We start from the raw sequence: 25,876 nt of genomic DNA on the forward strand, positions 1-25,876 counted from the left end.
AATATGATCACAGGATCCTTTGACAGCTGACCTCTGCTCAACAGAAAGACAACAAAGAGAGACCAGAGCTATTGATTAAGTCAACACAGCTTCGTCTGTATCTGCTGGTCTCCTCACTTCAGCGCTCTTAATGACACAATCCCCCAAAACTCTTTTCTGACCTACTGCATGTGGTCAGAGCCTCAAGTATTGAAACAACAGTTTTCTCCTTTATATTACTTCAATGAGATAAATACACGAGACTAAAGCTGTGTCTCAATTCGGAAGCCGCATTTCTAGACCAATTACGTCATAGCGGCGCAACTAGGCTGTCCCATTTCGAAGACCCCTTCCCGAACAGCTAACAGGATGTTTTTAATCAACCGAAGACTGTTTCCTTCGGTAACTTTGTTGCTATGTGACGGCTGTAAGGGCGGGACAAGCTGATGATGCAATAGGGAGACCAGACCGCTTTATTTCGGTTAGCATGCGGCCAACTTCAGCTGCACAGAGCGGGTCCTTCGAAGGATGCACCCGCTGAATTGGGACACTTATAACAGACATGGCCTCTGGAAAAAAGGTCCAGAGAATTGGGTCTGGACCTTCTCCGGAGGTTTCCTTTCACACATAAACAACGCAGCAGGAGATCCTGCACTCAGATGCATTCACAACACGAAAAATCTCTGAAGCGTTCAGGCGGGGGCTATAGAAATCACGTATTTTTGTTTACAGCACATTGACTGGTGTCGGCCCTTATCACCAAAAGCTCTCTTGACATCTTTGTCGGTGTCTACATGTATGGCACCGCTTTGAGAAACATGTGTTTGAAACATCATCAACACGCCCACTCGCTTGTGGTGATTCCTCCTGCTGTCGTTCTCAAATCGGCTCCTCTGGACTTTCTGCAGACTTTTTACTCAGACAATGGACGATAATAGTCATTCAGTTCATGTCTGAAAGCAGCTAAAGACAAAGCTTCCCTGGTGATAAAATGACCTCACCTCGATCTGCATGAATTAAAATTGACCAAGAAATAAACCAGTGATGCTAACGACACAATGTAATTAGAGACAAACAGTGTTATCTGGAGAATATGCAACCCTAAGTGAACAGCCATGCCATTCTAAACAGACACCCAGTCACTGGAGGAGACAAGAGAAATGAAAGAGAATCGTCTTTAACAAGATGCAGGAGCTCAATAAACAGGCAAACATTCCTCCAGGCGGTCGGAGTAGAGGGGAATACACAATCATCTCCATTCTGATGTGGTGCAGTCGGAGGCGAAGGCTGGGGATCACTTCCGAGCTGAGACAATCAGACCTCAGAGGACGGGCCCTAACTTTATTTGTTCCACTTGACGGTTATAAAGAAGTTATGTTCCCTGATTCACCATGAAGTCAGCAGGTTTCTGACAGCCCTGCCCTGCTTTACATCCGGCGCGCTGTTCTTCGAGACTGCTCCGGATTCTTTATGTCACCCGTGGCACTTCTGTGTGCAGAGTGACAGTGATGTGATGTACAGGAAGGACATTATGAATGGATGCATGAATGGATGTGCCGTAAGATTGGAACAAGACAGTGGGAAGATGCTAGAGCTGCAAGAGTAAATCAATTTCCTGATTGGAAAAAAGATAATTAATCAGGTAATTTATCAAAAGCAAAAGTACCAAACAATCTCCAGTTCCAGCTTCTCGAATGTGAGGATTTGATCATTTTCATTTTCATAAATAAGTAAACTGAATACCTTGTGCGTTGATGCAATGGAAAAATATATTTGAATACATCGCCTTCGGCTACAGGGAAATTATTGAAAGCATTTTTCAAAATTTTCGGACATTTTAGAGACAGAAACGGTTTTAAATTATCAGCAAATCATCAATAATGAAGTGAATTGTTTGTCTCATTCTTAATTTGCATTTGATCTAATAAATTACTCAATCCAGGGCCTCAAATAAGTTTATTCTCGTCGACTTGTGGGATAGAAAAAGGAATATTTCAACTCATCTTCATATTATTTCTGTGAGACAATCTTTTTCTTTTGTTTTTTATCTAACTGCCAAAATACCCACAGGGTATATTGCCTGCATTTGGCGAAACAGTCAGTTTCAATTCTTTAACACGTCTTCTTATAGCCATATGCTTTGAAACAAATAAATGAATAATATAATAAATAATAATTAATAATTAATCCCTCTCCTCCCATTCTCCTCCTACGATCATCACGACTGCATTTAACACTTTGTTGTTATCTGAGAAATCAGTCATGCACTTAATTGTCATTGTAAAGGGGAAATCTTGCAAGACTATAAAGCTAATTTAGCATTAACAATTCATGATTTTTTCCCCCCGTCTCTCTCTCTGTGAAGTTGCCTATGGAAGGAAAGATATTAGATTCTCCAAATGATAGTGAGAACAAACTGCTTCGGCACCTCAGCAGCGCTAGTGAGAGTTTAAAGTGCCCACTCGATGGCACTTTCCTTTTACGATGCGGATGATGTGTATAATAGGAGTCTGCTGCTTCTAACGTTTCCACGGTAGGTCATGACGGAGGTTTGTGCAGTCTCGGCGGACCTGTGGCTGCGGTTTGTATCCATCTCTGTTGCACCTGCTTTTCAGCGAGAGCCCCGGAGCCACCTGGCCCGAACCAAAGAGCGCAGTAAGCACCTGGAATAGCTTGAAAATGACTCACAGCGAGGAAAAATCTACCTACAGGGGAGTTCAGGCCCTCGCAGCCAGCAAAACAAGTGTCTGTTTGTCAGATCACATCTTTCAGGTCAGCAGCTTTTGGGCATTAGGGCAAACGGGAACACATTCAGGGGTTTGCTAGAAAGAGTCCTGCATTTACTGTAGCGCTTAAGGCATTGCCCTTTTTTGTGCTCCAATCTTTATCTACTGCGAGTTGACAGCATATGGTGAAAGACAACAAAATGTAGCCCGAGGACGTCTATTTAATCCAAGATGGCAAGCATCCCAGAATTCAAGGAGGTTGTCAAAGCAAATGCAGACGTGAGCTTTTTGTGAAAACACATTAAAATCTGGAGCTCAAATCTGATTGACCTGTGACCCTGTGGTGGCTGAGCAGGAAGATAAAACTAAACAACTTTTTCATCAAGATATTTTGATGTTACTTGTTTCTAAATGAGGTTTTTACTTAAAAAATCAACATCCTCGCATTGGAGCCGGACGCACACCTGGGTAAAGAGAGAGTCATGGGCCCTCAAAGGGTCTGACAAGTGAGTGCAGATCAATATCACTAGTATGTGTTAGATTTCATGATTGTTTGATGTCTGGACAGGTTGATAGGGAACAGGTTCAGGCCTGATTCAGGAGCTGAGTCACCTCGCCCCCTCGGTTCTTCTTTTATTTTACATCGCCATAACATGAGACGGTGCAAGCTGGATTAAATATCATTTGTGTAAATGATTCTGTGTGACGCTCGTGACAATCAGTGAGTCCTGCTCACTGAGCTGCTCGTGCACCAAAGCAGGAAGAAGAAGAAGAAGAAGAAGAAGAAGAAGAAGAAGCTTCACAGATGAAAAAATGCCTTCAAATATATATATATATATATATACAAAATGTCATGAAACTTTATTTTCAAAAGTGTCATGAAAATATGAAAAGTATCAAAATCATTCAGCATCACAGTTTTCACTGTAAATATACAATCATCTCAGTCACGCTTACATTCAGGATATAAAAATATAAAATAAAACTGTTGTTGAAAAATACATATTATTGCCAAAAACCTGTAAAACTGAGGCACTTGAGAATTAATGGTGTTGCTATTTGAGTGCTGGCAAACCTGCTTCTAATGACTGTGCAAACGTTTGAAAGATTTCGCCCTAAAAACTAAGTTTGCACTTGTTCCCTAAGTAACCATGGCTTCAGTATTCCTCAGGTCGTATGTATACTGTCGTTCATAATGCACCTTTCGGTATAGTTTGTATAAAAACAAGTGGAGGACTGTGTAACAGCCATTGAGAGACATTGGTACAAACACTGACGATAACATTGAGAAGGCATATAACACACTCTAAACATGCAGGAAAGTGCATGAATAGCACAGGTAGGTGAGTACATGTTTGACAAAGCTCGACACTGATTGCAATCATAGAAACACTGCTTGAGACGAGAAGCACGTGAGCACTGAGCTGTTTCTCACTCTGAAATGAAAGCGACCATTCGTGGGGAGAAATAAAAGTCTGCACATTAGGGAACAAACCCCCTCGATGTGATTTCCTGACAGTTCTCCACTTGGGCTTTGGGGAAAAAAGAGAAGCAACAGAGGAGTTTTTTTTCTCTGGTGGTGGAAACGTATCCCAGTTCAGTGTGCTACACAACAACCAGATTCCTCATGCTTGTGCAGAAGAGACATCCTGGAGAAGGTTTTGGAGCAGTTCTTGCATTGGTATTTTTTCACATCTGAATGGGTCTGTAGGTGCGCCCTGAGATTGGACCTGTCCGCAAATGCCCTGTTGCAGTGAGGGCAGGAGAACGGCTTCTCTCCTGTGAGGAGGGGAAACGAGAAGAGAGACAATGTCAGTGGTTGAACACAAATAAATCAAATGTCACACTCACTTGGCCTGTTATTATTTAGATGGCAGCCATACACTTGCTGCTGATGGATTAGAATTAGAATTTTGTCCAACAGGAGCAAATGTTTCTTTGCAGAATATAAAAATTACACCACCCTGAGAGCTTCACATCTTATAATTCTCAACAGCAACTTCCTCAACCTCACTTCAAAGTTTCTTAACAGGGTCAAATGCAGCTCTGAAGGCTGTTAAATTATGTACCAGGTTGAATCTGTGGCTGCAAAAGCCCAGAACAACAACAGCAACTAAACGCTCCACACAGGAGGCCCCTGTCTCGCTGCCTCAGCCACTCACCGGTGTGCGTCCTGATGTGTCCTTGGAGCAGCCACGGTCTGGAGAATGCCTTCCCGCATATTTTGCAAACACAAGGCAAAGTGTGAGTCCTGATGTGCATTTTGAGAGCTCCAAGGCTGACGTACTCCTTCTCGCAGTATTTGCAGCTGAAGGATTTCCTCGTTTGGGCGTCGCAGTGTAGCTGTTTGTGTTTGAGCAGTCCAGAGTACGTGGAGTAGGACTTGCTGCACAGACCACACTGGAATTTCTCTGCCTCCACTCCGTGCGCGTCCGTCAGCTTGGGCAGCATCCGCTCGTCCTCATCGCTCCTCGGACTCTCGGAGCCGCTGTGGTCTTTGGATGAGGTGTCTGAGAGCGACGAGGGGTATCCAGAGATGGGGGAGAGGTCACTGGGGAGCGGGGACAGCGGCAGGCTGCTGGTAGTCCACACGGTGATGGGGCTGTACGCTGCCGGGCTCAGGATCTCCGGCTGGGGGATGACAGGCAGGGGCAGGCCCTTGTAGATGTGCGGCGTGAAGAACACTGGAAGTAAAAAGGAAAGTTAGAATGGAGTAAGTGGAACTTTTACGCACAACTGTCAGTGCGTAAATTCCAGAGTTGGGCAACAGCTTTTACAACTTCTGCAAAGTAAAAACACTTTGTAAGAACTTTATGTCATGTCAGAAAATACTTTCACAAAAATAATTTAAGTTACACTTTTCCTTAACTTGAAAGAACTTTACCTGTTGTGCTTTCCAACTCACTATAGTTTGGCTTCTTTGCGGAGTTAATGTGTTTCTTGACCAGAAAGGAGCGTGGCATCTTGAAAAACAAGTGGACAACTTTGGCAAACTTTGTTTCTCTCTCGGTCAATACAGAGGTGGACGTCAGTTTAGTGCGTAAAGATGGAAATCCTTAAAGTTTAAGTCCAGTGGAGAGTCATGGTGCAGCGCTGCGCTCTTGGAAACTGCAGTGAGTAGCTGTAAAGAGCCGTAAATACTCCCTATCAGGTGCATGGGAGGAGCCATCCACTGACATTTACATATGCTGGGATCACAAACCAATTACATCTCGTGTTTGAAACTGAGCTTTAAAAACGCCTATAGGGGCACATGACCCTCCAGAGGGGGGTGGGTCACTGCCTCACACTCCCACTTAAACAGGTGCTTTGTGGGGATGCAAAGTGAACATGGCACCATGCAGTTGGCCTTGGTTGTTACTCAAAGTGACAATGAGAGCAGCAGCAGAGTCGGTTTCCACATTTTGCAGCAGTGGGCATGAGCTTGCATCTGATAGATTCCTGCAGCTACAGAAAGATCAGGAGAGAGTGAAGTGCTCGGAGGAGAGAAAGAAACAGAGCCACAGGGAGAGGTAGAGAGAATAGTTTCAAATGCCATCGGTAATGCAATCATCACACAGAGCGCACACAATGATTGTTGTTATAAACCTCTGGGGACTTGATTATCCTGTATGGGTGGAATATTTGAGTGTGAGCATAATCCCACTAAGAGCAGCTCGCCTAATGATGATGATAATGAAGGAGGATGGAAGATTTGTCATCTACATGTATAGAAATGTTCACATCTACATATTCGGAATCTATTGAACTGACAGATCTGTGGCTCCAAAGCTCAGACCAGGAGCTGGACCAAACTGCACGCCGCCATTGTCATTCTGTGGCTCTGCCAAAGGATGGCTCTCCCCTAATGCAGTTGTGTGTGGAGAAAGCCACACATTCCGTTGCCAATAATGCAATAAGGCATCCCTCCTTGAAATGTAAATCTAAGTGTAGTTCCCTCTCAAGGTCAGACATGATATCATAATCAGATTTATCCCTCCTGCAGCTCCTGCTCAACTGGACAACTGGAGAGGCAAACTTAGCAGTCTACGCCCCCTTGTGTTCAACTGCGTCCTTCTGAGAGGGAGGCGTGAGTTGCACATCTAAAACAGCAGCAAGGCAGAGGGAGAAGAAACACAAAGGCTTTAGCTGTGGTGATATTGAAAAACATCTCCTGGAGCAGTTTGATTGGCTAGGTCAGCAGATATGAAAAGCTCCCCGTGTCTGGGGCAGGCCTTAAGTTAATTGTGAACAGCTTATCTTATCTAGAAAACATAATTGCAGATCATGAATAGTTTCCCTTTGTGCCTGCTTGGATTATAAAGGGAAGGGAAGGTTATCTGTGCATAATAACTCCAGGCTACTGTCACACATTTAGTGCTCTGTACGGCACAGCAGGATGGGCCAGGAGAGGAGTGGTGGTGTTTGGTGGAGATCCACCATGTACACCATGTACACCATGTACACCATGTATGCCATAATAGATAATACTTCTGAAATCAATATCGCCCACCCACCGAACCGTATCCGAGAGGAGAGAAGCCATGCATGGCCAGGTGAAAAATACCTCCTCACAGTTTTCATGCTTCACCTCTGTTCTCGTCTCACGGCGGATGTGGAGGCTGTTCCACTGACAGTAATGAAGGGGGAGGGAGAGCCAAGCAAATCGTATCACTAATTCTGAAAAGCAGAGGCAGAAGTTTATGAGCTCGAAAAAATTAATTAACAGAGAGGAAGTCGTGTATCCTCTGCTCAGCGCTGCGTCGTAGCAGGATGGTGTAACAGTGTTAATGTGCTGGATTATATAATTAACCTTTTTTGTAAATTCTCTGGTCAAACGCACGTAAAGGAATGATATTTGTTTTTAGAGGAAGCAGCAGCTGATTATCACAACGTGCAGCATCTTCAGCTCCCTTCAGATTTAGATTTACATGAATACATGATGTCTTGTCGAATCCTAACATGCATTTTACTAAATCTCAGACAAACATTGTCTATGTCCCAATTCCATTGCTGACTGATTAACAACTGGAATGAAAGTCCCTGTTTCCCCTCCTCAGTTCTTCCTTTTACAGTTTTATTTCCATCCCCCATTGCCTTTATGTAGCCTGATCCTGTTCATCTAACCTTGATTTTTTTGGGGTTTGATTTAACTGTATCTGTGCATATAGATGAACGTCTTTGTGCACTTATTATATCTTTAACAATAAATCTGGGCAGCTGTGGGTCAGGAGATATAGAGTGTCGTCCACTGACCCAAGAGTGCCTGCGGGCCGTTGGTTCAATTCCCTGCTTCTCCAGTCTGCTCAACACATGAGACCTGCCAACTTCAAATCAGCCTTCATTTAATTTGGTGTTAGTTATCACTTGAAAATCAAATGGCAGCAGGTAGCAGAGATGATGCAGTGAACTTGAATTTCATGTTCATAACAAAGTGTTGGCAGAGACACGACAGTAGATTTCCCATCTGGATACACTGTGTGTTCATTAGTTTTTATTATTGTTTCCAAGGTTTCTGGTACACTTCATAATTTGTTTACCCGCTGCACAGAGCCGTCGATTTTAGGCGGCAAAGGGGGCATGTGTAGTTTGAGGTGTCCAATTCAAACAGTGTGGAAATCATGTCCAACAATCAGGCATTGTGTCCAAGTCTATTACCCCTTCAGTATTAGTCTCCAATGAATACTCTTTCCTGTAGCGCCCCCTTCTGTGGTGGGTGTTAGGGCCAAATTACAATAGGCTTAGAGGTAAAAGAGGTGGTTGAGGTTAGGGATAATATTTGGTTTGGGTTAAGGTTAATAGGAGATAAAAATCAATTGACGCAACACCAGCACTGGGCAGGTTCTGTTTTGGGTTCACCGATTGGAAACAGCACAATCAGAAACGCAAAAACTGGAATAATTATGGCACTCATGAAAACTGTGAAAGTGTGATTTCAGTAGATTACTGGTCCAAAACAAGTGCTTTCTTTGAATGAATTTAAATATATATATTTCACTGCCTCCATTACTATCACTTACAGTATGTACATTATTTGTATAGGCCTGGGTTACTACTGCATGAAAACTGAGTCAATAGCCAAATATGACCCAATCAATGTATCCTACAGCCAAACGCAGAATTTTTCACTGACAAAGTTACTGCAGGTCTGTTTATTGTGGATATGTTGCATCACGGCCGATATCATAGGCTCCTCCCGATCTTGATCCAACACATCCGTTTCAGATCAGATACAAGAAGGTTAAAGGTGTAATCAGATCAAATGTAGCTCCCTTTTAATACCTCTTCTGAGACCTGAAAGCTACAGAGCCATTACCTGGATGTTAGCTTTGGTTTGCTAATGGATCATGGTTAAGCCATTAGGAGGGACAGGTGTGACGTCACTGAGAGCTTCCATTTATTATCTTCAAATCACACCACCTTGGTATGGACAACCCTTAGACCATCTGCTGGATGAAGGACTTTCAGGGCTAAACTGTTCCAGAGCTGCAGGATTTGCCTTTTAATTAACAAGCTTTTCAAAATAAAGGACTCAATCTGCGTCGGGTCGTCGACTAAAATGTCTATGTGCTCCTCAGTTTTATGGATAAGTGCTGCCTGTGGTTGGCGGGCAACATGAAATGATGTCAGAGGAGTCAGCTCGCATCTTGTGGGGGAGACAGTGTGAGATCTTTTGGCCTGATGACAGCATGGAGACTGAACCTGGTTAACCTGCTCAGCTGCTCAGGCGAGGGCCTCAGGGAGGGAGTCCAAATACTGCTCACTACTGTGTACATGTGTGTGTGTGTGTACTTGTACAGATATCTTTGTAAGGACCATATTGAGCCTATAGAACTATACGTAGTGAGGGTATTTTTGCCAAGTGAGGAATATTATGGTAAAGTGGGGACGTTATGACCGGTCCTAAATTTGTGACCCATGTTCCAAAGGCTGTTTAAGGGTTAAGACTTGCTTGTTCCCCATGAAGACTACCAGTCCTCATAAGGTCAGTTTTTATGCTGGAAAGGGTCCTAAAGAGGTGACAAGTACGAGAACACACACACACACACCCTCCATGACTCCAGAGGATATTACATTGACTTTCATGGATTTCCTGGCACCTTACTCTTACCTTAACCTTAGTTACTGCTTGCCTGACCCAAATATCTTAACCTAAACCTAAAGTTAACCAAACCGAACCTTTACCTAAACCTGAAACAACACAAAACAAGCTTAAAACATACAAACATATCTTGCACGGCGTTTAATATTATTCACATTAAGGGGACCTATAATGTCCTCACTATTTAAGCTTTAGGCTCAAAATGGTTAGCACAAAGATTTCTGCACAAGTACACACACGTATACACTCACTTGTCTCACTATAGTTGTGAGGACACTCATTGACATAATGCATTCCCTGGCCCCTAACCCTAACCATAACCCTAAAACCAAGTCTTAACCCTCAAACAGCCCATTGAATTTGTGAGGACTAGCCAAAATGTCCTCACAATGATGGTATTGAACCTAAATTGGCCCTCAGAACTAAAGACACACACGCACACACACACACACACACACACACACACACACACACTAGGACCGCAGTGCAATTCGCAGAAGAGGAACAAGAAATAAAGCAGAGTGGTGAGGTGTTGGTGCGCGCTCAGCTCAGCTCGGCTCGGCTCGGCTCGGGTGGGACGGAGCTGCTCACCGTCCCTGACTAAGACTCGCACACACACACTAACACACACTCAACACACTGAACGCCAAAGTGTAGCATCATTTAACACTGATGGATCCGGAGTTGTGCGCGTGCTGCGGCTTCCGTGGATGAACGGAGCCGATTGACGCGCGCGCGCTGGAGGCAGCCGCGTGTGATTTCCAGCCTCAGTCATTGTGGCAGCAGCAGCACGATGCGCGAGGGAGACACACAGAGAGCTGAGGAGCCTCTGCCGGAGATGTCGACCGACAGGAATCCCTCAGCCTGCCCAGGAAATATGGACTAAATCCGGCTTCTCCGTGGCTGTTTCCCCCCCTCCTCCCTCCTTCGGCTTTTTTGTCTGCACGTCGCCACAGTGTTGTAGAGTGGACCAGGATGCCGTGTGGGCGATGCTGCCACAAGGGATACGTTGTGATTTCGCAGAGATGTTTGGCCAAAGCGTCGCTTGCATATAATTAGAAATAAAGGAGGAACTGGGAGCGCAAGAAGGGGGATCTAATAATAAAAAAGACATCACCACCTGTTACCAGGAAAAACCAGGTAAAAAAAAAACCTTGCACGGACATTCACATTCATACAGAGCATGATGGAGGTAGCAACATAATTATAATCATGTCATTAATGCACTTTTTGTCCTTTTGAGATGTGATTTTCTTGTGTGAAGCGATCACCAATGTGAGATCCGAAGCATCATCTCATCGTCACATTGGTGTGATGCCCTGAGCACAACAGTTTGACTTATGACGGGCCTGCAGGATGAAACATGCCTGCTGTGTGTGATTTGCAGGGGATTTATATATATATAAATATATATATGTGGAGCTGGCAGGAGCTTTTTGCTTTGCCTCAGTGCAGGTGTACACACACACAAGCAGCAGACGCAGTTTCTCCGGCCAGTGCAGAGGCAGCAGACCCCCTCTCTCCTCCACTCTGCTATATTCGAGTACCCTCTCTGCACAGGATGCCCATAATCCAGAACAGTTTTCTTCCTTGTGCACGAACGTCACTGAACTATTCACAAATCAGTCCTGCACCCTTCTTTCCGCATCCTTCTTTCTTTAAAACACATCCACTGAGTGATGAACCAGAGGAGGATTCCAGCCTGACGCTGCTGATGCTGCTGCTGTAGGGTCCAGTGTGTGTTATTAGCCTTGCAAAAAAAAAAAAAGCTCCTGAATCCTCTCTTCCACATAATTTACATTGCTTCTCTAACTGTAAACTGCTCTGGCAGGGTGCTTATAAGGCAAAGCTTGTTTTTTTTGTATATCTCATTATGGGCTGCAAGGTGACAGACAATCAGTGGATAAAAAAAAAAGAAAAAGGAAAAACCCTGGAGATGGAGAAAGAGTGGTTTCAGGAGGCGCCCCCTGCTCATACAGGCATATTGAGCTGCAGCTGAGCGGAGCCGGTCCATTTGCTGGTCATAGGTCAGGAGCAATCTGTGTGATGCACTGGAGGTCTCACTTCTCAGAGGCTGAGACGTTGACATGTCATTGACGATTTTATGCCCCGGCACACCCAGCCCTCAGTTCTGCCTACATGTGTCCTAAATCAAAGAGCAGCTTGACCGAGTGACAGAGGCACACGGGCAGAAAATCCGGTCTGAGTGAAACAGTGTCAGTCACGTCTTGTCACCTTAGCGGAGCCGGGTTCATGAACCCCTCGTGATGTGCTGGGTGTGGATCTGCTGACAACTTGCCTCAAAGTTTATTTTTCCCCCCCCACCATCATGATCTAAAGTGCACGGGCGTCAATCAACGGTCTGCAAACAATGGCCGCACTCCACAGTGAAGAGTTCCTCCTGACACTTCATTTTCCTTATACTGACTTAATCAATAACCTGCTGGTTCTGCTGCAGCCTAATCCCACCGGGTCATTTAGAAAAAAAACAGGGAAAATCCTTAAATGTCTTGAAATGCTCAACCGGGATAAGCTGTCCTACGGCATTACAGGAAGCGGTGGATGTATACATTAGCATCAATTATGTACAGCAGCACATTCGAAAGTGATAAACTCCCCTGGCATCACGCAGCGGCTTGATATGTAGCAGAGCACGTCTGAATAATCAAGGATTACATACTTTCCAGTGTGTATTCAGAGAAAGCAAGTGTGCTACCTCTGAACATTTTCCTGCAGCGGCTGTTCTGGCTAAAGGGCGGCTGCATGGGAGAGCCTACGGTGTGTCAGCGTTAGCCTGGACGTCTTAATTTTACCATCCAGCCCCCAGAGCCCAGGCCAGGCAGCAGAGAGAGAGACATGCATCACACCTGATGTTTCTTTGGGGCTTTTTACAGCAACTGTTTGGTCGACCATCCATACAAACTGCTCCAGATGTGGAATTCACAGAGGAGAAGCCATATGCTTTTATTGCAGCGTGATGAACGAGCAGGACAAATAAAAGAAATCGAGGATATTTCTCTTTAGAGAGAGAGAGAGGGAGAGAGAGAGAGAGAGAGAGAGAGAGAGAGAAAGAGAGAGTGTGCAAGAAAATCAGTGGTCTGTTGGTGTCATGCAACAAGAAAGCTATTAGTCTGTCTCAGTGGAGACTGATGGCTAATGAAGCGAATGCACAGCAAACTCTTGTGGAACATAGAAGACACAACTCTCATTTATATGCGCCTCATACAGCAGCCATCTGATTTAGAGGTTCAGGGCTGCAACACAGGCCGACACACTGAGAGCTGCACATAGGTGATAACTGCCCCATCAGAAAACCAATGAGGTGTTGGAATATTCATCTATATCTATATAATGATGTATGATACTGGCTTCACATCGATATCTCCAGCACTGGGCTTCTGTGAAGTGGAAGTATAGTGTTTCTTTTATGCTTCGTAAGCTGTGAAGTAGCCCAGGCTGGACAATTTTAGGTCACATTTGATTAATGTGCAGCGTCTGCTTATTGGTGAAGCCCTGTTGCCTTGACAGCACGCTTGCAGCTCAACCTTGATGGAAGGCGGTCTCCTACACTGTAAATTGCATTATTATGTCTCCTTGGGAGCATTTGGGATTCACTCGACCATTAACTTCACAATTCTGTCATATAACAGCAAAAAAAAAAAAGGGGTGACGATACAGTGACGACACAAGCATTTGATTGATTCATTTTTGAAGTTATTTTATTGAGGCATAAATGTCAGGTTATGAAATGTGCAGTTTTGCTTCTTTTCTATTTTCTATCACCGAATTCTGATACGTCTGTGTTTTAAACTCTATTTCAAAGACGTCCCTTTTGCACATTTTCATGGAGACGCCTCAATTTATCGATTAATCTAGAAAATGTGTCAGTGATTAAAATAGCGATGAGTTGCAGCGCTGAAGGATGCATGCAAATCGTCCAGGTAGTAAAACACACTTATCTTAATGAGTTTCTAACTGCTGCTTCTTATCCACGTTGAAATTTACAACTTTTTAACGTTCATACTCTACAGAACGTCATTTACATCCCTTAGATTTGAGATTTCTTTCATGTCACACAGTTTGAAGCCATAAATAAGAGACAGCTCCACGTTTCCCGACTTTATGTTTAGTTGTGAACAGATGTGTCCCTCGACTGTGCCGCTTCGTTGCAGTGCAGTCGAGCCTTCAGCGAAGTGCCGAGCTTTTTAATCCTTTCATGCACTCAACTCGCAGCATGGGGCCATTTCCAGGCCCCCAAGTCTTCTCCTGCAGGGCTGCTCAGGCCTCAGCGCTTAAATCACAAAAAGAAGTGATTATATGTAAAGGCTGTATATTTAGAATCGACACATACACTCATATACAGTGGTATAATTATGAGAGCGCTGTAACTCAATGTGGTACAAAGGCTGTGCGCACATTTGCTAAGGCTAATTAAAGCGCTAATGTAAGATCACATACTTGATTTGCCCGGTCTATTCATCCACATAATGTCACATATGAAACAAAAAATAAAACTGATTACAATCCAATCAGGGAGCCCGTTAGTGCCGGATCGGTTTCTTCCCCTTGTAGTTTATTATGTCTGTTTTTGCTACCTGATATCCAGCGTTAAAAAAAAAGGGAACCAGTTTATGAAATGATTCCGGCTGACTTAAGTTGGCACCCACCTGATATCTGGTGGCTCCCGGTTGCCAAAAAACATACATCACAGTCTGGAGGGTCAGGAGCTCGGCTCATAAATGTGTCCATCACTAATTTACTCCTCTGCCTATCATTCATGAGCATCTGGCGCCGAGAGCACCAGTGGCTGCCGCAGGGGGCCGCAGGTATTGACTTACGAGGCAATGAAAGACTTATTTTTTGACAAATGCGCTAAAAGAATTGAAAACATGATGAGACGCTCTTCCCACCTTTCCTGCGAGTGATCGATGTTGAACATAATCTGAAAGAATAAGCAGAGGAAGTAGCACCTCTAGCGGCGCAGACAACAGGCTCTGCTGGATACTGAATGTGCTCTGTAAATACAGAGCTGTTCACACATCTGCCTCACCGCAGGAGTGAGACCGGGGGGGGGGGGAGGCTTGGTTTATTAATGTGTCACAAATTGTCAGGTGAAGAGGAACCTGAACACAACACACAGAGGTTTAAACCATTTAGAGCTGAAATGAGTCAACAGAGAAACAAAATCTGCAATAAGTTTCACAATCACACAAATACTGTCTGGTTCCAACTTTTCTCATGTGAGGATTTGCAGCTTTTCTCAGATTTATTCATCCATTCATCCATTATCTATACCGCTGATACTTTTAGAGTCACAGGGGGAGCTGGAGCCAGATCCTGCTGACATTGAGCGAGAGGTTCACCCTTAACTGGTCGCCAGCTTGTCACAGGTCCAACATACAGAGACCACCCTCTCAGCTTTATATGATTTTAAATTCAAATTCTCTGGGTCCCTGTATGTGACACTAATGGTGATGCAATGTCAAGGGTGAACCCACCCCCCCCTCTCTCCCAATGTCAGCTGGAATTGGCTCCAGCTCCCGACGCGACCCTGAAGAAAGTAAGCATTCCAGATAATGGATGGATGGGATTGACCAGAAAACCTTAATGGAGACAAAATCAGACAAATGAATTGATAACTGAACAGTTAATTAATCACAATTTATGTTAAAAAACAAGACAAAACAAGATATTTAGGAAGATGCTCTGGGCTCAGCTGGAAACCTTTGATGAGGGCTGGGCGATATACCTCCAAAACTTCAAGATTAAAATTTCCTATAAATAGATATTGACAATATTATTTCTTTTATGGGTTTTGCTCCTGAGTGAAGGTTGTGTTTTTCCTTTATGAACAGAAGAAGATAAACACTTGATAAACAGCAAAACACAAATCGGAGGCAGATCAATTACGTCTTATATCTCCACACTGTGCTGCACAATGCATAAGCAATACATCAATATAAGTTGAATTCATTGCGATTGGGGAAATTTACGATGCAGTAAGTATTGATTATTGTGTTGTGGCCTGGCTCTTCTTTTGATAGACTGGTTCAAACCCTGCTGAAGTCAAGAATAACAACTGTGATAACTGATCAATAAAACACTTTAATGTTGAAAGAGCGATAACAAATTAGTGCTCTGCCTTTTCTGTTATCTACAGAAAATAAAACTGTTTCCTTAAAAATATTTACATTTATAACAGTAGAGGAGCAAGAGGAATGTCTTTATATATATATTTTTTGACATTAATCGGACATAAAACGGTGTCAGTGTTCTGCTGTTGCCGTTGAGCACGACTCTTTTGGGATGCTTTAGTATTTGAGAAGCACAATGTCTGCTATGGCACCGGCCAAATTAGAAAGCTGCACTCTCAGGCCCTATATATTCCAGGTCGCAGAGCAAGTGGACGTATACAGTGAGCGAGAGCCATCTCAATTTTGGGAGCAGTAAAACCACATTTGCCAGAGCACTGTGCAGACAGCTGCTCCACCTGCACGCACAAGTGACCATTCATCATCCTCTACGGGTCACAGCTGTCCTCAGGTCTAAGAGATGGAGACGTCAAGTTACACATCTCTACATCATGGAGGCAGCCTCGCTCGCTCCTCTCTTTCTCTGTTTCCTGCCATTGTGTCAAAGACAAGAGAGTCATTCGAGAAAACACTTCTTGGCAAATTGGTCGTACTGCAAATATCTGATAGCGTGGTTGCAAGAGGAGTTACGCTGACTCGACTTAAAAAGGCACAAAAGGTTCAAGCTTATTTAATCTTTGGATTCTCGGAGAATACAAAAACCCAGAAGAAGCAGAGGAGTGCTGGTGTCTGACAGGAAGTTCGGGAGGGCACCTGCTGAGACAAAGTGCCCGTCTCCGGGCCGCAGACACATTTTTCAGCTGACCACGTGAGCGCATTCATTTTTAATAGCAGGTCCACAAATGATGTCAGGGTTTCTCTCACATCCGTTGAACGCAGCTGGCTCGTCTCCGCCGCAGACACAGCTCACAGTGTGGGCGCGGATAGAGACAGAACCTGTGATCGTGTTTTTCGAATGGATCTTTCCAGAATCAATAAAAGTCCAACCACAAATCTGTGAAAGAAACACACACATTGGGGCGTATACTGAAAAACACTTCAGCAGGTTATGATATTATTCTACCTATCCTTGAAAAATAATTCACAAATAGTGTAGAATATACTGTCAACACATATTTGCCTGCCTATACAGGATATCAAACTAAGGCTCCAACTAAAGATAATTCTCATTATTGATCAATCTGCTTAATACATTGTTTATTAAATCAATGAATCAAGAGCTATAAAATACCATCAAATGAAAAATACCCCTTTTCGTAGCCCAAGGTGACATTTTTCAAACGCTTATTCTTGATTAATTCTCTTTTAATTGACCAACTGTTGCAGCTCTATAAAAACGTGTATATATAGCAATATAGTCGAAATTAGCATTTCTATATACTGAACTATTCCTCACTACGCTGCAAATAATATTAAATTCACATTCACTTGCTTGCTTATTAGATACACTTAGCTTAACACATATCTTGGTATATTGCAGTTCAACCAAACACCAACACAAATGATCATGAAGTTGAATCAACGCCTCTTCAACAATTACTTCACATCATAAACGTAATAAAGGTTGGATTTGATAGAAATGTGTCGTCTTAAACTGCCTTTTTTTAGCTAATACCTCATATCTTGTGCATTATAGCACAAGTGTACCTTCAATATCCGACGTTACAATTCAAGAGCTCGATAACCCAAAATATCACAAACACAATGAATACCAAGTGAAACATGTGACAAAGATTTTTTAAGTTTTCATTTCTTCTTCTATTTCTTAAAGATTCTCTGGATCACTCGCTCCTGCTCCTCTCTCTCTCTTTTCCCCACTTAGACAAACAAATGTGTGAGTTTCATCAAGGCGTCTCTCTCTCTCTCTCTCTCTCTAATCAGAAGTCAATGATTTATGCATTAATTGCAGCTTGAAACACATACGCCGTGAGTTCTGTTCTAATCCTGTATAACAATGATCATAGTAGCAACACTGCAGCTCAACAAGGAGGTGGCGTCGAGCCAACAATGCATACTAACGAGGAGGATATCTCGAGGGTCTGCTGCTGGAATTTAATAAACACGCTGAAAGAGTCATTTGCACTCGGCATACAGAAATCCAAGAAAATGCAAGAATGTAACTTAATTGCATTTTTTGGCTTTTGTGCAGATGAATCCATAGTTTTTGTATTTGGTCTTTTTTAACGAGTTTATACGATTGTTTTTGTGGATCCTCCATCGCAGTGAGCGAGAGATGGGATTCACAGTTTGGAGTTTGCTTTCTGAATTTCCCCTTGTTTTGCACCGGATGCGTATTCGGGAAATAAAGTCGTGAATTGCTTCTGATTCAACATCCCACGTACAAGCAGCAGTTATATCGACATGTTGCTGGCAACTGCAGATTACATCTTTTCAGTCGTAGTCAGAAGCATTTAACAAACAATATATTCAGCTCTGTCTCCCATCGCTTTATTCCTCAAGACTTTTTTATTCTTTTTTCTCCAGCTCTTATCTCGTCACAGCAGCTCCTCATCTGCAGGTGGCCTTTGTATCAGTGTGGTACCTTCGCCACGTCCCCTGCAGCACGGACACCGATTAGCGGCCGCCAGGAGTGAAACCTCGCTACACGATAGCCTCATTCTGTTCCTCAGCTCCACCGGGAGCGATCCTGCAACATCCACAGCCTGCCAGGAGGGGTGACAGCTCCACTCGCTGCCTCCCAAGTCACCAAAGCCTGTCAGCCATGACTCGGGAAGGCCTCCTGCTACGGCTCGGATCAGGGATCGACTCGCTGCTCGATGGCTAGATCTCACCACACAAAGAGCTGGGGGCCTTTCTGCTGAGGTAACTCTCAGTCTCTCTCCGTGAGTGTGAGCCATTTTTGTTCTGTACTGGTTTTGTGGAGTCAAGTGGCAGTCATGTCTGATTAGAAGTGAGTGGAACTGGTCCATGTAAATGAGGCCCTCGTGTAACATTCCTACAGCATACTTGTGTTTCTCTGTCCAGAGCAAATGGGATGATAGTGAAAGCATCTGGTGTTCATGTGCAGCGTCACACCTTTCATTTTCTAACCAGGTTAGGGCACTTTTTGCCGTAGCCTTTTTACTTGTGCCCTCTCTGACAAGACACCTCATTCGGTAACACACATCGATATTGAAACATTTATTAGGATACCTGGGCTCTCACCTTTGCTAATGAATTATTCATTAAGGCCTAATGGTCTCTGGCTCTATCCCGAGATCGCTCAATGGGTTGCGTTTCAATGAAAAATCTACTCCTCTCCATCGTCTATAATGAAAATAGGCATCCTGCTAACAATGCTGGTTTAATTTGACTGCAGTTTTGCTGCAGCGAGTCGGTCATGTCGTTAAGCAATTGCCTCCCCAGTCCAACTTAATCTTGTTTTTCTCCTTCGCAGTATCCCTCACTGCATAGTAGCACATGGATTTCAAGACTTCAAATGAAGAGGTTGGTGGAATTCAATCAATGGAGCAGTTTGAGCGAGGATTGACTATGATTATAGAAACTGTCGGGACATTTTCAAGTGACAGAAAAGCAGCACGGTGTGTCAGGAAGCATGTGGATAAAACAGCGCTCTGGGCCCCGTACATATGTAGCATTTAACACGTCTATTCTCAGACCTGCGCAGATAACCAACTCACTCTCTGTGGCTCTGAAATATATGATATTACAAACGTATAATAAATTCACACTGATGCATGGATAACTGTTAGCTTTTTGTTTCTGTTCGCTCGCATTATTTTAAATTACACGATCAACTGATCAAAACATCACATGTACTGATCATATCTCAAAACATACCTAATGATTATACCATAATATTGTACATTCCAAGCATCTTAGTGCCTGTCGTAAACCCGCCTGTTTGGAAATTGGTTGTTTGTTTGGCCTGTGGTGATGCTGGTTGCAGTTTCCTATCTGAAACTGTAAAAGTGACCTGCAGCAATTGAGCTGCAGCGAGTATAGATCGCTGCAGGAGTCAGAACCCTGAAGCTGCACCACCGCTGCTGCACAGAGAGCTGTTTATTCAAAGTTCAGTGAAGCTAGATTCAATACGCAGAACTGGAGAATCAGTTGTCGCTGCACTTTCTTGGGCCCTTAACAATACACATGCCAACGGTGAAGCTGATGAGATCAACAGTTCTGGAGATACGTGAGCAACATACAGGCAGACAGGGATAGTTGTAATTCTTACCGTCGCCTCACAACAAGAAGGTGCTCGGTTCAAGTCCTGGTTCGGCCGGGGTCTTTCTGTGTGAGTCCTCCATCTTCCTCCAACAGTCCCAAGTCCTGCAGGTTGATTCATTGGAGACTCTAAATTAGCCGTAGGTGTAACTGTGGTTGTTTTTCTCTGTATGTTGACCCTGCGATACGCCCCCCCCACCACCACCTCTCATGTCAACTGGGATTGGCCCCAGCCCCAACGCGACCCTCAAAGGATAAGCACTATAGATAATGGATGGATGATGAATAAATAATTCCTATCTTCTTATTGTGTTGTTTCAGATGTGAGAAACTGTCAGTGATAATCTACGTATTATATTAATAACATAAATTTAAAAAACAGACAGCGTTTATGAGGATCATACTCATGGTACTTTACTACATTGCTCCTGTCACTATTACACCCTTGGGATGTGAAGCAATGCCCTGGTTGCACACGGTGCAGCATCTGCTGCTGTTTGCACGGTAAATAATCATGTGCACGCGCTCTGATTGTAGACGATGATGTAGATAATAATGTAGGTCTGTTTGCAGGGGGAGAGTAATGAAACATAAGAGATGAGTCTAATTACGCACAATGCTAATTATACACAACAGGTCAAAGTACGTGAGACGCCGCCTGACCCGACTTTGTACAGTTATGGCACCACTGACCTCGTTTTTGCTCAGCTAATGACTCTCGCACGCACATTAGTCTAAATAATGTGGATTAATGCCCCCTCCCCGTTTCATTTCTCATGCCGCAGCTGCAGGCGGAGGCATATTTCTTTGCGTTCCTTATTAGAGGTGAAAGATAACACGCTCCATAAACTGACTCTGATTCCAGTCTGACCTGCAGTGGTGGTGCGCTCTGTTAGAACAGCAGCCGACTGTCTCCGTTAACTGATCGGTGGCGTATCCCGGGTGACAAGGACGCTGACACCGGTGGTTTCTTCTTCATGTTAATATAAATCTTGTTTGGTAGAGGGGCTGCTTTTATTTTGACCTTTTGAAGTACAGGGCAGGACAGGCATTGCAATTAGCCAGGGAGAGGGGGAAGGACATGCAAGATGCAAATTTATGCGGATTAGCATGTTTTTAAATGGATCATTGGAAACACACACCTGCTGTGGAGGAAGCATGGAAATTCAAATGTGCAGGGTGAGCTTGATTCCAGCCACTCAATTTCACAGCCTCCTAATTTGTCGCTGTCACCAGCAGCAGCCTTGCACTTACACGCTAATTTTACTCTCATCATGGATGTACACAACGCACACAGAGGACACGGAATTATATCACGACCAATAAAAAGCTGTCTTATGATTATAAACCATAAATATGTATTTTTTTCCTTTGTTTTATAAATGTGTGTTTATTACCCAGAGCGCTGAATAGTGGTTATTTGCAAGCAAAATATTTCAAATGAAAGACAAAAAAATGATATTTGCAAAAGCTCTGTGTCCCTAATTTCCATGTTCATCCTGCAACAAGTCCTCTCAATGACATTTCATTTCACGGCCAGTTAATTTAGTCACGGAGGGATGATGAATGAGTTTATCTCTCTGACTGTTCACAGACAAAGACTGGGATTTATTTGATGCAAGAAGGTAATGAGGAGCCGTTTAATATTCGACTACACTTGGCCAAAGATATTCTGACCATTCAAGAACAAGATGTCATCTGTGTGTCAGGGGAGCCTTTTTATTCAAGCGTAAGTAAAACAGTCCTGTAATTACTGAATGCTGGTGTGCCACACTTCACCCTGGTGCAATGATGTCAGTTACATGTACTGTTCATGAATACATGAAGGTTACAGCACAAAGATACTGAGAAACATCATGAATATCTGTGTTAATGACTCATCTGCAGCAGTTAATGTATTCTTGTGTAGTTATTACATTTTAATTCACCTACTGGATCACGTATATGTTATATTTTCTTAGTGTGAGAGAGATCTGTGGTGTCACTGTTCAAGTACAATGAAATATGTAGTTAAAGCCTGTAGATGCCTAATTTGTAACACACATGAATTAAGACTATGAAGTAAAAAAGGAACTAACAGTAAAAGCGTAGTGAAAATAGGATAAAAGTATATGAAAAATATTTTTTTTCTTAAGAAATGACTCAGATGAGCCCTGAGTCTATGACCTTCCTCAAAATTACATTATTCCTTTACTGAGTAAAATAAAACCTTCAAATACAAATGGATGGCGCGCTCGTGTCCTTTGAAACATGATTTCTAATTAACGAAAAAAAAGGGGCGAAGCCGAGGGGACGCTCGAGCAGAATGAGGATGTCAGGAAGCGTCGACTTCTCAGCTTCGGCGGTCGATATAACTTTTACACGTTTCTTTTAAAGAGAAATAGATTGAATTCGTGTTTCTCTATGAAATGTGTCGTGAATACAGTGTAACGATTACACACCTTTGTCAGGTGCCATAATATGAATCCGTTAGAAATTCACAAACACCAGAGACAACAACACAGAATTAAAAAAAAAATCCATTAAATTCAACAGATAAACTGAAATGGGACAAAACTGAAAAGAGAGAGAGAGAACAGACGTATCTTTACGACATGGAGGACTTCAGATATAAAAGGATAAGAGGAAGATGGGACAACAACAAGTCCAAGTCACATGACCAGATTATTACCAATTCTAAAATGAAACTTTGGATTGGTTTGATCTTCACGTCTTTCTCTTATTTTGCTTTGACCTTTCAGATTTTTCATTTTCCATTTTCCTCTCAACAGTCTGATTTTTACAGAAGTTATTTCTCAGTTATCAACGCTCACATAGACCCCGTACACACCTGGTATTAACATTTGGATTTTGTGATCCGCTCACAAGTGGACTCCTCCGAGTACGTGCGTTCACACCTGGAATCAAAATATGGCCGCACAAGCGTCTCATGATTGGATCGGAACACAACAACTTCATGTTAATACCAGGGGTCTACTGGGTCATCGTCTCAAGTGACTTTTTTGATTGGCTGTTGACGTCCATGGATTCAAGAATGCATTTTTATCTCGTGAATTTTATGTCAGACATAGTTGGATAATGTTGCTTTTTCAATAGATGAATATTCAGCAGTGACAGTGACTGAGAATCCAACACTTTCCTTGGCAGGGTTTCATTTGTCTGTGTAGGCGTACCTACTGTGTTTTCACTAGACTGCACTTAATTTAACATTCACCCAACGTGCGCTTTCCAAAAAATGTTAAATGTTAAAAGCTCACAAACAGCTTTTCTTAAAATGGACGGGACTAATATTCTGCAGAGAGAGTTTAAAAACATATTAACATCCTCTGCATGTCGGGCTGTGGATTGTCACTTAATTGAAAATGAAATTAAGAACATGGTAAATATGACACAATGCAGCAGCTGACTGATTCTCAAAGCACTGAACCAAGGCGTGAAATAAACACGTCAGAGGAATAGTTTGATTTTGTAGAAGTCGATTATTTGCTCGTTTGCTTTTCATTTTCACATTTACAGTGCAAATATAAGGGACGTATAGATTCTCTATGCTAAATCTAGGCAAGAAAGCATTAAGCGTATTTTGAGAATGATTCTTTTAATAGTTACATGCTTATAAATATTACTTTCTCCACTGAGAACACGTTAGGATCATATCACCACAATGTGTTTCCATTGAAAGACAAAAATGACAAGTTAAATTTATCGCTGCTTCCTATGTATTGTAGTTATTATTATTGGAAAATGTGCTGCCGTATGTTTACATCTTTAAATCTACTACAAATAAAAATGTGTAGCTTAATTAATTGGAGTTGTTATCTTGCAGTGTTTTAATCAGTTGCTATTATTCTGTTGCTAAGATTGCATTTTAGTTTGAAAGCTCCCTCAGGTTCAGCGTCAGCCTGAACTCATTTGTCCGTTCTAACTGAATCTCTTGCAGGAGCGGACTGTAACGATCAGGCGGCAGACGATTGGAGGGTTCGGTCTGAGCATCAAGGTAATTTAGATCGCAGCTGATTAGACCGCTCCTCCTCCCGACTTCTTTAAATTAAGTCCAAAACAAGCGTTATTGATCATTCTCTTGTAGAACGACAATAACAGCATTAGCAGGGGGGGGACTCACTGGAAATTGAGTTGCTCTCGAGTGTCTCCGGCGTTTGAGTTGACTGTGTAATTCATTTTTATTTAATCATTTTCTCTTTAGGGTGGAGCAGAGCATAAAATCCCTGTTGTCATATCGAAAATATCAAAAGAACAAAAAGGTATATTGTGATTTTGTTCAAATTTTTTTACAACTAATGCCATTTTTTTTTGCCAGTTTGTCTTTACTAAAGTGATTTCCTATTTCCAGCTGAACTCTCTGGGCTGCTCTTTATTGGCGACGGCATCCTTCAGGTAAAATGCCACAATTTACACAATAACTCGTTCCACACTGCAAAAATAACATGCTGTTCCTTTAATAACTCAGGGGTCACATTGAAAAGTTATGTATTCCTATAGCAAAATGTCATTTATTCATTTGTCGCATGAATTTCACATGAATTTCGATGGAAAAAAAAGAAAATCTGCCACATCTCTCGGCTCATGTGTTGCAGGGGAAACATTTACAAGCCAAAGACATTCAGTATTCATGGCAACTGCGGATGTGACTGTCTTGTTTACAGTTTTCAGCACAGATGCCATAACAGTTATTGTGCTGCTTCATTAATCATTTTGAAGATAGAGCCAGAGTGATATGATGCCAGCGGTGTTATTTAGGGTAACCCTATTACTGTTGTTTCTAGATAAATGGAATAAACGTGAGGAGCTATCGCCACGAGGAAGTGGTAAGCTGTCTGCTCATATCTCATATTTTCTTACACCGCAACAGCTCTTTCGGCGGCTTATCTCGTCTCACTTTATGATTTGTATCTTTTGACATGTAAAGCCATGTGTGTGTTTTTCTGTCTCATCCCTTCCTTAAATGTAACTGCAAGAAAAGTGTGTGTTATTGTGTGTGTGTGTGTGTGTGTGTGTGTAAGGAGCATAAAACTTTCAGTCTATGTAAATCCCTTTATCTTGGATTTCCATTCTCAGCCAGACATTGGCACGCCATGTTGTCATCGCAGCAGACAATCGGCAGAAAGCCTCGCAGTTTGCAGCCCCTGTAACGAAAAATAAATAAATCTCGCTTTACCTTCCAGGTGCAAGTTTTGAGAAACGCTGGTGAAGAAGTGACGCTCACCGTCTCGTTCCTGAAGAAGACGCCGGCCTTTTTGAAACTGCCCCTGTGCGAGGACTGCACATGTGAGAACCCTCCACATGCACACGCTCTGAAAAGTATATTTTCACCTTAACTACTGCAGAGAATAATCTACCAAGTGTGTTTATGGCTGGTGTAACTGTTTCTGTGTAGGACTGGTTGTCCTGGTGACAAACTCGAAAAGCCGAAAAAGCCAAAAATAAATCTTTTCTCTATTTTTTTGGACTTGCCCGTCTTGACAAGCACCGAATACAGATGCTAAAGAGAGGACGGGAGGCTCAAGCTTGACAAAAGAGCCTAAACTCAAAGAGAGTGACACTGCTCATTGTGATGCACCTGATTCGCTCTTACGTGGGAAAGCTTCGGTTCATCATCAGACATGAAAGCGTTTATAAAATCCTTTCATATGTCTATATGGGGCAGGTTGAGTGGCCAATCAACCAGTCACCCGAATACAAATTGGCTCAGGGCAGGAGGAGAACAAAGCAACGCACTTCTGTGGATGGCTGCGATTCAATGCAGTTTGGAAAACCCTGAAGTAGAAAGAGGAGTTTGAGGTGGGGGCTTTATTGTG

At 42.9% G+C, this 25,876-nt stretch overlaps 2 protein-coding genes across 4 annotated transcripts in view; one reads left to right on the plus strand and one right to left on the minus strand.

Annotated features, from left to right (window-relative positions):
• Window positions 1-3,541: 3,541 nt before the first annotated feature.
• Window positions 3,542-5,832, minus strand: snai2 (snail family zinc finger 2). The gene is made up of 3 exons (XM_035169253.2): window positions 5,590-5,832; window positions 4,868-5,389; window positions 3,542-4,484 (listed from the first exon to the last, which is right to left on the minus strand). The coding sequence occupies exons 1-3, from the start codon at window positions 5,666-5,668 to the stop codon at window positions 4,303-4,305; spliced, it is 783 nt and encodes a 260-aa protein (XP_035025144.1). The 5' UTR covers window positions 5,669-5,832; the 3' UTR covers window positions 3,542-4,302.
• A 4,488-nt stretch (window positions 5,833-10,320) lies between these two features.
• Window positions 10,321-25,876, plus strand: part of sntg1 (syntrophin, gamma 1) — a 32,046-nt gene continuing 16,490 nt past the window's right edge. Inside the window, exons 1-9 of one of the 3 annotated variants that reach the window (XM_047341848.1) lie at window positions 10,321-10,926; window positions 18,363-18,721; window positions 19,276-19,325; window positions 21,658-21,792; window positions 24,001-24,057; window positions 24,265-24,322; window positions 24,412-24,455; window positions 24,845-24,886; window positions 25,244-25,379. In XM_047341848.1, the coding sequence (XP_047197804.1) occupies window positions 19,299-19,325; window positions 21,658-21,792; window positions 24,001-24,057; window positions 24,265-24,322; window positions 24,412-24,455; window positions 24,845-24,886; window positions 25,244-25,379 (499 nt within the window). In that variant the 5' untranslated portion in view covers window positions 10,321-10,926; window positions 18,363-18,721; window positions 19,276-19,298. The remainder of the gene's footprint in view (window positions 10,927-18,362; window positions 18,722-19,275; window positions 19,326-21,657; window positions 21,793-24,000; window positions 24,058-24,264; window positions 24,323-24,411; window positions 24,456-24,844; window positions 24,887-25,243; window positions 25,380-25,876) is intronic. The other 2 variants (XM_035171641.2, XM_035171643.2) reach the window with 2 other exon arrangements.

The sequence above is a fragment of the Hippoglossus stenolepis genome, chromosome 11 (genome assembly GCF_022539355.2).
Source record: "Hippoglossus stenolepis isolate QCI-W04-F060 chromosome 11, HSTE1.2, whole genome shotgun sequence".
Lineage (NCBI taxonomy): Eukaryota > Metazoa > Chordata > Actinopteri > Pleuronectiformes > Pleuronectidae > Hippoglossus > Hippoglossus stenolepis.

Excerpts from the sequence above, each read along its gene's own strand:
- snai2 (XM_035169253.2), bottom strand. The coding sequence starts at position 5,668 with ATGCCACGCTCCTTTCTGGTCAAGAAACACATTAACTCCGCAAAGAAG. Across the intron at positions 5,390-5,589 it reads TGAGTTGGAAAGCACAACAG|TGTTCTTCACGCCGCACATC; the intron begins GTAAAGTTCTTT and ends TTTTACTTCCAG. Across the intron at positions 4,485-4,867 it reads ACACATCAGGACGCACACCG|GAGAGAAGCCGTTCTCCTGC; the intron begins GTGAGTGGCTGA and ends CCCTCCTCACAG.